Source organism: Wyeomyia smithii, chromosome 1 (genome assembly GCF_029784165.1).
Source record: "Wyeomyia smithii strain HCP4-BCI-WySm-NY-G18 chromosome 1, ASM2978416v1, whole genome shotgun sequence".
NCBI lineage: Eukaryota > Metazoa > Arthropoda > Insecta > Diptera > Culicidae > Wyeomyia > Wyeomyia smithii.
In genome coordinates, this window is record NC_073694.1 from 36,956,492 (window position 1) to 36,969,683 (window position 13,192).

At 42.6% G+C, this 13,192-nt stretch overlaps 1 protein-coding gene across 2 annotated transcripts in view; it reads right to left on the reverse strand.

Moving 5' to 3' along the window:
- Positions 1-1,214: 1,214 nt before the first annotated feature.
- LOC129730237 (chondroitin sulfate synthase 1) overlaps positions 1,215-13,192 on the reverse strand; it is a 65,109-nt gene continuing 53,131 nt past the window's right edge. The window contains exons 3-9 of one of the 2 annotated variants that reach the window (XM_055689413.1): positions 3,954-4,142; positions 3,582-3,896; positions 3,414-3,526; positions 3,035-3,347; positions 2,802-2,947; positions 2,411-2,723; positions 1,215-2,356 (exon numbers count right to left, since the gene is read on the reverse strand). In XM_055689413.1, the coding sequence (XP_055545388.1) occupies positions 1,320-2,356; positions 2,411-2,723; positions 2,802-2,947; positions 3,035-3,347; positions 3,414-3,526; positions 3,582-3,896; positions 3,954-4,142 (2,426 nt within the window). In that variant the 3' untranslated portion in view covers positions 1,215-1,319. Of the gene's footprint in view, positions 2,357-2,410; positions 2,724-2,801; positions 2,960-3,034; positions 3,348-3,413; positions 3,527-3,581; positions 3,897-3,953; positions 4,143-13,192 lie in introns of both variants that reach the window. The other variant, XM_055689402.1, reaches the window with a different exon arrangement.

Consider the following 13,192-nt stretch of genomic DNA (forward strand, 5'->3'; position numbering starts at 1 on the left):
CCTGAGCGACAAAAAGCTCCCTAGTAGTGGCTGAATATAATGGTCAAGTCGATTTTCCCGGCGAATCGCGACTTGGCGGTGGTGATGGACGACGAGATCTGTCTCACCCTAGATGGCAACGACTGGCAGGGCACTTCATATTTTACTTCCCACTCGAAGGAAGTGAGCTTCAACGTGTTTTTAGTTACGCCACACCAAGAAGATGATGTGGCTGACAATCAGCGAGAAGGGGATGTGAAAGCCGCTGTTCTTTCGCTTTAGACAGACCGTGAATGGGTAAATTATAGTACAATGTGCCAGCAGGAAGTTGCGTCGTGCATCAAGAAATATCATGAGGGCGAAGACCGGAGCTGGCGTAGGCCCATGGTAAACTTATCCAAATCAAACATATGTCTTACTTTTTTGTTATCACCGTTCGAAAAAAGTACATTTTTCAATGCAAACGATATCGAGAGTATCAGCTAGAGCTGAAAGAGACGAGCCTGTCCGAACTCCAAATTTCTAAAATGGGTAAAAAGGTTACGTATAAACACATTAGTTTAATCAGCGAAATTCCTTTTTACTGAAAATAATCGAGATACCAAGCGTTCCCTTCACTTTGTAAGTGGTTGAAAATTCGAGCAGTTTTAAAAAAATACCACTGTTCTTTCGTTAACGCCTAGCATAGCGGCAACCGCCTCATAACCTGTCGTGCTCGGTTGTAGATGGCGGTAGGATGATTTACTCTGTTGTGAGCTCAGGTAGGATTGTTGAACCGGAACAGAGGCCGAGTCACTGGCGTAGCGAGGTGGGGGCGGCGGGGGCGGTCCGCCCCAGGTGTCACCCTTTAGGGGGTGACACCCATGAGGGAAAATTTCATACGTGTCACCTTCAAAAGGGTGATATCCGTGAAATTAACTATCAATTAAATGGAGGTCGCTTTGAAACCCTCTAAAACTATATAAATACGCTTCTAAGAGTATAATCTCAACCTATTTTTCAAAAATGGTTAGATTTAGTGCAATTGAAAACGAACGTGCTAACTTTCACAATTTTTAATAACGAAATGATTTCATTGCAACCTGGTGGGGGTGACACCCAGGGGGAAAGAGGTAACACTCAAATTTCCCGCCCCGGGTGTCACTCGATCACGCTACTCCCAGTGTCATGAAAACCTTCCCCTGATTTGTAAACAATGGAGCCCTGTGATATACATTTCATTTAACACACCCTGGTAAAGCATCCTAACATTAAATTTAATTGATTCTATTATATTACAAAAAAAAATCAGTTCTCCTAAAAAATGCTATCGTAATCGACCCGATCCCGACAGGCGCGCGTTATCGGGTCCCCCGATTCCTCCCGTAGTTCAGAAGCTCCCGGTCGCGGAGAAACCGTTGCTCCAGCTGCCGGAAGCTGCCCAGAGTATTGGCTTTCGTTCCGAGGCACATCTTGTACTGTGCCTCCTCCAGATTTTTATCACAATTGATCGGATGAAAGATGTGCACCAGTGAGGGGTCCGGTGCACGGAAAACCACCAGCTCCTGCTGCTGGCTGTGGTGCGGATCCTTGAACGGATCCACCTTACCGTCGGCTACCTCCAGCAAACGCTGACTACCCTTCAGATTGGCGGCGATGATGTTCTCGAGAAATTTCACGTCCTCGAGACCCCACCCGTTGATGTCGGTATTGAAACCTCCGAGGTCCGGTCGAAGGATGTCCGACTTGTATATCCCGGCCAAACCGTAACCAAATTGGCGGAAGTATCCGTTGCTGTTGGTGACTGGGTATTGTAAAGAGAAGTTTCGTTTCCCGGCGAGTAGATAGGGATGCTCAGTGGTAACCGGAGTCGTGGTTTTACTCCACAGTGCATCCGGATTGGGATCGTACTCGCTGAATACGATCGGCAAGTAGATCTGTCGGTTACGAATCACGTTGGTTCGTATCCGATCGAGCGTTTTTTGAGTAAAAATCATATCAACATCTACGAAGAACAGAATATCATCCTGTTTGCAGAACGGACTCTTGATGGCACGATCAAGGGCAACCCCCCGGGAGAAGTTGCCGAACAGTTGCTGGTAGTTTATTTTATTATCCGGGTACCGGAGACGAAGCTGATTTAGCAGCCCCACAATCAACGGCGATTCGGTTGGGTCCACGTAGATTGACACTAGCAGATCCGTACGGCGGTCCTGCTTTAGGGCGACCTCCTCGAAGTTGCGCAAGAATCGCATAAACGTTTCCGATCGACCAGCGAGCGGAATCACGAACACGATTCGATCTTTCTGCGATTGGACCTCGTACAGGAGTGGATTGTTGATGGCAAACGTGTCGGAAAGTTTCTCCCAGCCGCTGTTGAAGATCGAGCGCATGCGATCTGCAAGAAAAAAAAATATTTGAGGAAATTTAGCAATTGAAATGAATCACTAACCTAAGCCTGTAGTGTTGTTCCACGGCCTTGTGATTCCATCCGCTAACCGGTGGTCCAAAGTTACTGCGTAAGCAGGAATCACACCATTGGAAATCTCCCGTACTCGAATGTCCGTGAAGGAGCGTTGAATGTAGAGATGCCTTCGCACCGGGACAGTCATTTTCTTCCCTCGGTATTTTTTGTACACCAATAGCAGGTCCAAAATTAGATCCTGTCCGTAAAGACTATTTACTCGCATATAGCCGTAGAGTAGCTCTCGAAATTCGATCACTCGACCTCGTTGTCGCGAGAAGTTGTTGATATGTTCCATAATCTGTACGGTTGACATAAAGTGCAATCATCATCCAGATCGTTTGTTTGTTTTGCAATGAACTTCGATTAGTTTGCTTACCTCTCGAACGACATCATTCAAGCCTTCCTTGAGAGACGATTCAATCTTCCGCTTGGGATTCGGATGCATACCCGAGTACAGGCTCTTAGCGATGAAGTCCCACTCGATAATCTCATCCAGATGCGAAGGCCTGTGTCGGTTGAGGTCTGGCATCAAACCTTGAAGTAAAATAGTCAATGTTGCGAGCGGGATAATGGAAACCGAACGAATCATTGTCGCAAGGAAAAACAAACCTAGAACATTGTGGTCCCCGAGATAGTCGGAGCTGGATTCGGCCGACGGGAAAATGGGAACGCCTGGTGCGAGGTTTTTATTGATTTTTGGAATTTGCAGCAGTGCTGTCATCTGGGCGATATCCCGATGCAGCAGCAAGGACTGCTGACGCAGTTCCTGGGCCTTCAACCCGAGCGTGTACGCGTGCAGCCGATACATGAAGGCTGGCCTCTTGACCGGGTGAAGCGTGATGGCACTGTGAACTTCCTTGTTCTTGAGGTTCCCCGAAAAGGCACGGTTCCCGCTGGAGTTGTGGTGCAGGATGGATTGCATCTAAAATTTAGTTTAAAGATTCTGTTGAAACGGGAGGACAGTTTGATTATTATATGATAAACTAACTTCATAATTCCAGGTACAAGGAATACCGGCAAACTTTTGAACACATCGTCCAACCTCCACATCTTCGTGAGTACTGTAGAGGTTCTTGAGACAGGTTGGAATGTGAGGAGCAACTGTAACCGAAACAGATCCGTTAGTGAGTTTCATTACACACAGGAAAGAGCATACCCCTCCGTAGCGTCTCGCGGCTCATGATGACCCCGGGGCCACCCATGCAGAAGTTTTCGTCGAACTCGAGTGAGAGCAAACCGAATTCTTCGCTGTTACCCCGGCCTGCTTGGCCAATGAATTGCGGCTTCGAGCTATCGATCGACCGTAGGAACTGTTCTAGCTTGTCCGTGCGGACAAAGACATCATCGTCGGCTCGGGCGAACCATTCGAATTTGTCGATGTAATGCTCGTACATATAGTGAAGCATCATAAAGCTTTTCTTCTGCGGTGGATATCGATCATCAACGCCCTTCAGCGCAACCAGTGGTAGATCTGCAGAAAAAAATCACATCAAACAAAAATCTACATCGTTATAAGTTAGTAACGTACAGTCGGCCACCGATTCTTCGGAGCTGAAGAACGCGATCCGCCCGGGGATATTCTTGCCCCACGTGTCGTATACGGCTTTGGCTCGGGTTGGCAGGAAATCTTTCGCTGTCATGACGCCCACGAAGACTAGGTTGTGCTGCGAGTTGTCCGGCGTCTCCAGCCGATGCAGACCGATAATCTCGAGAGCGGCTGTAGACGAAAAGGAAAAGACAACAAACAAGTAAAGTTAATCAACACATTACAAAGAATGCATTCCGCGAATTATTTTATTAGTAAAAGTAGACACCGCGGTGGTGTGGCGTCATCACGCTCTGGCTGGCCTGCTGTTTCACTTTCCGTAAAACTTTTACTCACTCGCGTCATGAACGTATGTAAAAACCCACATGCGGAGCGCTGGCACAAACAGTTCTACACCGAGGGTATTTAAAATAACTAAATAGAAACGGGGAATTATTGGCGATTTTTATAGACATCGGCTGGCAGAGACTTCACGAGAAATAACTGTGGACTGGAATTGCGGAGAATATTTGTTTTGGCTAGTGTGCGCCATAGCACTGGTTTTATACGCTTAAGCGGAATAAACGGAGAGCGAAGCGCCGCCTCGGCTTCCCGGAGCGAACAGAGTGGGGCAGCTATGATGAATATCCGCAATTATCTTGGCACCGTGAACCGTGCGGCGAGGAACTCGGAGGTAATTAACCGCCTACAACCAGCAGCATGCGGGTGATTCTTCAGTGGATAACACGCAATCGAAAGTATTAAGAAGCAGTTAACCGCACTCGAAAAAATCGTAATGCTGCAAGCTGGGTTATTCAATTATCTTAATTGGTTATTGTGCACCACAAAACTGCTAGTTACTAATTCTAAACAGGCACAAATTTGGGCGTTTTATTACTGTTTATGCGAGATACTTGAAATCGGGTTGGAGTGATTTTCCGGCTTAAATTAAGCTACAACAGTAGGCAATCCCTTCGTGAGGGTGAAAAATTTTGCTTCTATTTCCATACTTTTTTTATTTCAAATGACCTCGATTGGTGACTCTGTTCCAAAAGTTTGAGTCATAACGACATGGTTAACAGTAATCATATCATAGAGTAGAAGTGCAGTCTACATAATAAGCTGTATCGATTTGCTTTTAATGATCTTAACATGGCTACTTCGCAATTGACTAATGGTGTGTGATTTATTTATTGTAAACATGTTGGGATATGGAAATTATTTGAACTGCACGGTTAAATAAAAATTAGATCATTTTTAGCGAGTTATAACCATTGTACTTCTGTTTAACGAGTATTTTCTGCCATTTATGCCTAAAGTGTTGTTCTCTCACACACTATTCAGTGCGATATTCAGCCAATACTCGAGGTGAATATTTATCATACCTAATATTCACCGCGAATATTGGCTGAATATTACACTGATTATGGGCTCTCACACTTCAGGCCTAAGAGTTAGAGTATTATACTATTTGATAAATTTGAAGTACTACTTAGGGACTACAAGATTGTCATACATCGTTTCTCAAAATTGTACTTGTAAGCAAGCTATCAAAAAAAGTACCGTAAAATTGAATTTGCAAAATTGCTTTTGATTTTGATTTTTGACTTTTTTTTCTTCATCTATAGTTTATTTGACACGGCACAAATACAATTTAATGTTAAACGGCGCCAATTATATCTGGTAGCTTACTTTCTAAAGTATCTTAACAACTAAAAGCAAATTTTTTATCCTCGCTGCCGACTACGAGCTGAAACTAAATCTAACTTAAGCTAGAATATTTTGCATTAAAAGCACAGGTTCGCTGTTTGATGGTTTCATTGCCATAGGTAAGCAGCATATTAAATTTGTTCCGCTGCTGGGCCAAGATATTACGGACTGGCATATTGGGTTGTTTCCATCGGGCCTTGAGAGTATCGTGCGGGTCTGATTGCTGTTTCCGGATCCGGGGTCTTAACGTGTTCTTGTCGTTTGGTTGGATGTAGGCGGAAGGGGATAGGACTAAACTGGGGCGTGGATGGATTTCAGGAAAACGTATATAAGGGACATGGAGGATTGGTCACGGCTCGCCAAGACATCACGAACAGGAACAGCCGGCTGCCTACCTTCGGCCTGCAGGGAAGCTATTAATCTAGACCTGGCGTCACAGTGTGCAGGGCATGACCAAACAACGTGCTCTATGTCGTGATAACCTTCACCATAGGCACAGATACCACTCTCCCCGAGCCCAACACGACGGAGATGCGCGTCAAATCTATAGTGATTGGACATAAGCCGGGACATCACGCAAATGAAATCCCGACCTACATCCAACCCCTTGAACCACGGGTTCGTCGATACCTTGGGGATTATGGAATGTAACCACCTTCTCAGTTCCCCCTTGGTCCAAGAATTTTGCCAACTGATGATCGTTTGATTTTTGACTTGTTATCATCATAAATGTCTAAATGGCTCCATAGTTCTTGACTTTTTTTTGTGATTCACTGTTCCCTTCGTTATCGTTATTGTTTATTGGTCTGCTTAGATTCATTTTTTTTTTCGTTTTTTTCTTGTTGCTTTTTTTCATTTTTCTCTTCAACTTTTCAAATTGCCTGATTTACGAGTATTAATATCGTTTTTCGCATGTTTATGTCATTCAACTTCTCAAAAAAGCTTCTAATAAGATTTTCAAAAATAACGGTTCTCTGAACTTCAGTCATTTTGCGATTCCACCGATTCCCTGGTTTTACGTTCTCAACAGTTTCTCTATATCTATGTTCTGTTACTTTTTCACTATTTTATCCTTTTGTAAGTATTTTCTGGCCTAACGACTTTGGATTATGAGCAATCTTCGGTATTATCATTTCGAGTATAATTGTGACAGTTCGAAATTTATATAGGCGTCGTTTTTCTACTTTTCGATTTTCGTTTTCTAGATTTCTACTTTCATTTTTTTTCAGGTTATCTATTTTTCGTGTTTATTTAATAAATATTTTTTGTTATGCTGTTTATCCATTTTTTCTTGTTTTTTCCTAGCTTTTCTATGTATCGTGATTTTTAATTTTTGACATTATTTGGTTATCAGTTTTCAGCTTTTATTGTAATATTTTCTGGAAGATATTTTTCGTTTTCTCGTGATAAATATTTTTGAGATAAACCATTTTACATGTCTGCTTTCCAACTTGCTTCTCAAAATTACTGAATCAATATTTAATAAAAAACAAAATTTTAATTATTGATTGGATTCTTCATTCAATGGAAGCAATTGTTCACCATTTTCCTGTTTTATTATTTTGTTGTATGATTATTTATTTTTATGGTTTCTATACATTTGTTTTTGTTCCAGTGATTTTGGTTTTTGCGTTCTTTTTTCGCCCCGTTTCTAGAAGTTTTTTGGCTTCATTCGAATACCTTTTTTGTTTGGTTTTTTCGTTTTTCTAGGTTTCTCTCTGGATTAATATTTTTCTTTTCTTCTGTTCACATGTTTATGGGTCATTCCATACGAAATTAATATGCCACTCGGACACGACCATCACAGATTTTGCTCAAAGTTGGGAGAATTATTCATACTGTTACTTTGGAAAAATCCCAAATTTGGCGTCGATTGAAATACCCCCCGCTCTGTGGGACCTCCCTGTTTATTGCCTTTTTTATCGAAAATCTCTTTTTTCTTTTTCTTACAATTCATATACGTAAGAAGACGTAAGAAAATAAACCAAGGAATCCAGAAAAAATTAAACTTTTAACCGGAAGTGTTGCCAGAAAAATTATTCTTGTATTTGAAAATCAAATTTATATTTTTCGGCAAATGCAGCCATTTTTATTTTGAATTTGATAATTTCATCGTGTTCCTTGGAAAATTTCACGCAAGGAACAACTATCATTCCGAGGTAATACGAGCCAATCTCAAGATATAACATTTTTACGAAAAATAATTACGAAATTTAAAACTATATTCTTAAAAATGCTAAATCTCGAGATTGGCTCACAATACCACGGGGTGATAAGTGTTTCTTACGTAAAATTCTCCGAGAAATACGATGAAACCATCGAATTCAAAATGAAATAACTACATTTGCCGAAAAATGCAAATTTAGTTTTAAAAAACAAACATAATCTATCTGGCAACACTTCCGGTAAAAACAATATATTTTCTGGATTCCTTGGTTTATTTTTATCAAAATTCACCTGATACTGTTTTTCGGGAATCTTATGTCTATAAATTGTAAAATAAAAATAATTACGAAATTTACAACTATTTTCGTAAAAATGTTATATCTCGAGATTGGCTCATATTACCTCGGGTAATCGATAGTTGTTTCATACATGAAATTTTCCAAGAAACCAGATGAAATTATCAAATTTAAAATAAAAATGGCTGTATTTGCGAATAGTGTAAATTTAATTTTCAAGTACAAAAATAATTTATCTGGCAACACTTCCGGCCAAAAATAATATTTTTTCTGGATTCCTTGGTTTATTTTCTTCAAAAATCATCTAGCAGTATTTTTCGGACATCATACGTCTATGAGTTGTAAGAAAAAAAATGTAAATCCTTCAAAAACCACTATCGTCCCATTTACACGTAGAAAAAGACTAGGCTTAATGATATTATGCTAAAAGGTGAGCTTCTTAAACTCTCAGATAACGTCAAATACCTTGGAGTAACTCTTGACAAAAAACTTAACTGGAATACACATCTAGAGCAGGCAATAAAAAAAGCTACAAATACTCTATGGATATGTAATAAAACTTTTGGTAAACAATGGGGACTCAAACCGAAAATCATCCATTGGATATATTCGGCTATAGTGAGACCCAGAATTACCTATGCTTCACTAGTCTGGTGGACAAAAACAAGGGAGAAAGGTGCTCAAGATAAGTTGGAAAAACTTCAACGGCTAGCCACTCTCTCAATAACGGGTGCAATGAGAAGCACACCCACCAAGGCATTGGAAGCTCTACTGTTTATGCTTTCACTGCATCAATTCATACAATTAGAAGCCGAAAAGAGTGCCTTACGGATCAAAAGATCATTAAGGCTCTTCGAGGGTGATTTAACGGGTCATCTAGGTATTCTAGAAACTATTCGTATCAATCCCCTAGTGATAAACAATGAAGACCGGATGGAGAAAAGATACAATTTTGAAAGACGATTTCGAATGTTTAAACCTGAGCGTGATGTTTGGGAACGCGGTGGTCCTGATCTCCGCCCAGGATCAATCATTTTCTACACAGATGGTTCAAAAATGAACAATCGAGTGGCAGCAGGAGTAACTGGCCCAGGAATAGACCTGTCAGTTCCAATGGGCCAATGGCCAACTGTCTTCCAAGCTGAAGTCCAAGCAATACTAGAATGTTCTGAAATATGCCTACGCAGGAAATACAGACACTCAAACATTTGCATGATGTCCGACAGTCAAGCAGCGTTGAAGGCTTTGAAGTCTGCGACATGCACATCAAAACTAGTTTGGGAGTGTGTTCAATCACTCCAAACACTGGGTTGTAATAATCAAGTAGACTTATACTGGGTTCCTGGTCACTGTGGAATAGATGGGAACGAAAGAGCCGATGAATTGGCAAGACTTGGATCGTCTCATCAGTTCATAGGACCAGAGCCCTTCTGTGGTCTATCCGCTTGTTCCCTTAGAATGGAACTAAAAGCATGGGAAACTCTGAGAGTGGAATCCAACTGGACAAACACCTTCATCGGTAGGCAGTCGAAACGGTTCATCACTCCGAACGTTTCTATGACTCGTAAAATACTGGATCTTTCAAAAAAAGATCTAAGCACGTATACTGGTTTAATAACAGGGCTGTTCGGGAGTAGTAACGCCACCCATATCTTCAACCCTGATGACAAATTTAGAGATATCACAAACTCTCATCCGAAACCGTACGCGAGAACGAAGCAGCCGATTATCATCCCAGCTAGGCCACAGGAGAGTCATCGCAACACGATCATCAGGATCAACTGTTAGACGCCCGTGGGAGTGATAACAATCGCTGATAGGAGAGGATGGGAGCTGATAAGAGATCATTCCGATACTCTTAACTCCAAAATCGACGATCGGATAACATCGCCGGAGAAGCATTCAGCTGCTGTTGGACCTATAAATCTGATCGAATAAAAATCTGAGGAGAGTCGCATTCCACCTCGCCAGCAGAACGGATCGCTGAAAAATTATTAAATTAAACCTAGTGTAGTAACCTAAAATTAAGAATAAACCTAAATTAAGCATGCAGTAGTTTCCCTAAAATAAAGTGTTCTTAAATCTAACTGGCATGCATTTTCCTAGAAGCTAGACTAAAATTAATAAGGGTGTAGTGATAAAATAACGCGCGTTTGGTGATTTTATTGGACATTCTCCGAGTGGGACTTTGGATCTCGCTCAAACTGGATACTATTTTCCGCGTCTTCCACCGAAGCCATTCCTACGAGTGTTGGGTTGGAGGCCCTCAACGCTATCGAAGAATTAACGGAAGGTAACGGACCTGTACCCAACATTTTGGTCCTTCGAACCGGATGACCGATGGTGGGACCATCCGCGTGCTTCGGAAACTCGGTTGCAGTTGGCAGTTGGCATTGGGCTGACTTTGGACGCTTGGATTGGCGCTACTTCCCGCCATCGCGATTCTACACCTTTATTAAAATTCACCATCGCGCTTCGCAACAATTGGAAGCTGGGCTTTGCCATCTTTGGACTTAGCGTGGCTTGGGATTTGATCGCCATCGCGCTTTTACTATTGTCATACTGGATTGACAAACGGATTGGTTGCTGGAATCTCGCATGCTGGGACGTTATAGCAACGCCTATTGGAGTTTTACGGTTGAGACCGTTCAATTTATTCAGTTTACTGGACCGCTGGACAGGCGCAACGATTTTTTTCATAGGTAAATTAAGAAAGTTCAGTGTATGTCCAGTCGAAGCGATCTTGCTAAATACTAACGCTATACAATACTTCTGTCTTGGAACTGGCGACTTGTTTCCTACTGTTTCGGAGGCGATTTAATGCTGATTTGGTGTACGCGACTTGGATTTTGACGCCATTCTCATCCCCACGCTGCGCTGGAGCACCTCTTTCCATCGGCGCTGACAGAGGCAAGTGAATAGGTAATTTGCTTTACTACGACATTCTGGCCTGAAGAGGTAGTGCGGTTAGCTGTTTTCCTGGGTGAGTGAACATTTTAGTATACTACCGAAGCTAGGATTACAGAAATACACAATTTTGATTGGAAATATTTCCTCTTCAATTTGGCCACAAAACCTCTGAGCCCTCAAGCCTGTTAGGCTGAACATCATTTTGATTGCGAAAGTTGGACTTCGCCGGGATTATAGCTCAGCTGCTGGTTTTTGGGTGAGTTGCCACAGTATATGCCCGGCCGAAGCCAAGGTTTTTGGATATTACACCACTCTTTCCTCTTCAATTCCTTTGTCGACCGAGTAATTGCTGCATTTGGATAATTTACCGTGACGTCGAAATATCAATTATACCTTCTTCTACCAGTGTTTTATTTGGAGCGTCACCTGTAGTTTTCTCGGGTAAATTTATGCAGTATATGCCTGGCGAAGCTAGGCTCGCTTGCGGTATACTACACCATACCTCTTTTCACAACTCATTGTTCGGTGTAAGGCAACACAATGGCTACCCCTGCAACAACCACGGTCAAAAAGTCACCAGCTATGAGAGCACTAACTGCCAGGTTGAAGGAAATACAGCTCTCCTTCAACGATATTTGGCGATTTGTGCAAAAGTTTAAGGAGTCCAACACAATTACCGAGGTCCAAATACGCTTGGGTAAGTTGGACGAGCTTTGGGAAGCGTTTAGTGGCACCTTAGTCGAAGTATTTTCCCACGATGACTACGGTGCTGAAGGAAACGCGTTTGAAAAGGAGCGAATGGAGTTTAGTGACCGTTACTACGAAGCCAAATCCTTCCTAATGGATAAAGCTAGAGAACTGCAGGCGCCTCAAGTCCTTGAGCAATCTAGCAGTGCTAGAGATTCGTCAATGCGGAATGGCACCGACCATGTTCGCCTACCACAAATTCAACTGCAGACATTCAATGGAAACATCGACGAATGGTTAAGCTTCCGGGATCTTTTCACCTCACTCATTCACTGGAAGGAGGACCTACCCGAGGTGGAAAAATTTCATTATTTGAAGGGGTGTTTGCAAGGAGAACCCAAGAGCCTGATCGATCCGTTGCAGATTACAAAAGCCAATTATCAGGTGGCGTGGGATTTGTTGTTAAAACGGTATAACAACAGCAAATTGTTAAAGAAGCGGCAGGTTATCTCGTTGTTCAAGCTGCCAATGCTCTCTAAGGAATCCGCAATGGAGCTGAATGCCCTGGTGGAAGGGTTCGAGAGAATTATACAGACTCTCGATCAGGTGGTGCAATTAGCCGATTTCAAGGACCTTTTACTTGTTAATATCCTTACGGCACGGCTCGATCCCGTTACTCGGAGGGGGTGGGAGGAGATGTCGGCATCACGTGAGAAGGATTCTTAGGTAGACCTGCTTGATTTCCTTCACCGTAAAATACAGGTTTTGCAGTGCCTCCCACAGCGGCCCGTGGATAACAAGGGAATTCAGCAGCACCAACCGCAGCAAAAACAAAGAGCGTTGATGACCAGGACAAACTGCAATTCATCTCAAGTGTCTGGAGGACGCTGTGTAGCTTGCTCGTCGAACCACCCTCTCTACCAATGTAATACTTTCCAACACATGAATGTGGCCGACAGAGATGCTTTACTGAAATCTAACTCGTTATGCCGAAACTGCTTCAGGGCAGGTCACATGGCTAAAGATTGCCAATCCAAATATTCTTGCCGTAATTGCAAGAGTCGCCACCACACATTGGTCTGTTTCAAACCGGAAAGGAATCGTGATGCAAAGGTTTCAGCTGATTCTCGTGCTAACAAGCCAGCTATGCAGGACGAATCATCTCAAGTGGCAAACCTGGCTGCCACAAACGTGTTCGTTTCGGGTGCAGAACATCAATATTCTGCTAAGGTTCTGTTAGCTACAGCTGTCGTCATAATCGAGGATGATGACGGTAACCGGTATCCTGCCCGCGCTTTACTAGATTCTGGATCGGAAAGCAACTTCGTCACTGAACGATTGAGTCAAAGGCTGAAGGTGAGCCGCGATCGAGTGGAAGTCTCAGTCCTTGGCATTGGACATACGACTACCAAGGTTAAGCAAAAAATTCGAGCTACGATACGTTCCCGTATATCATCATTTTCAAGGGAATTA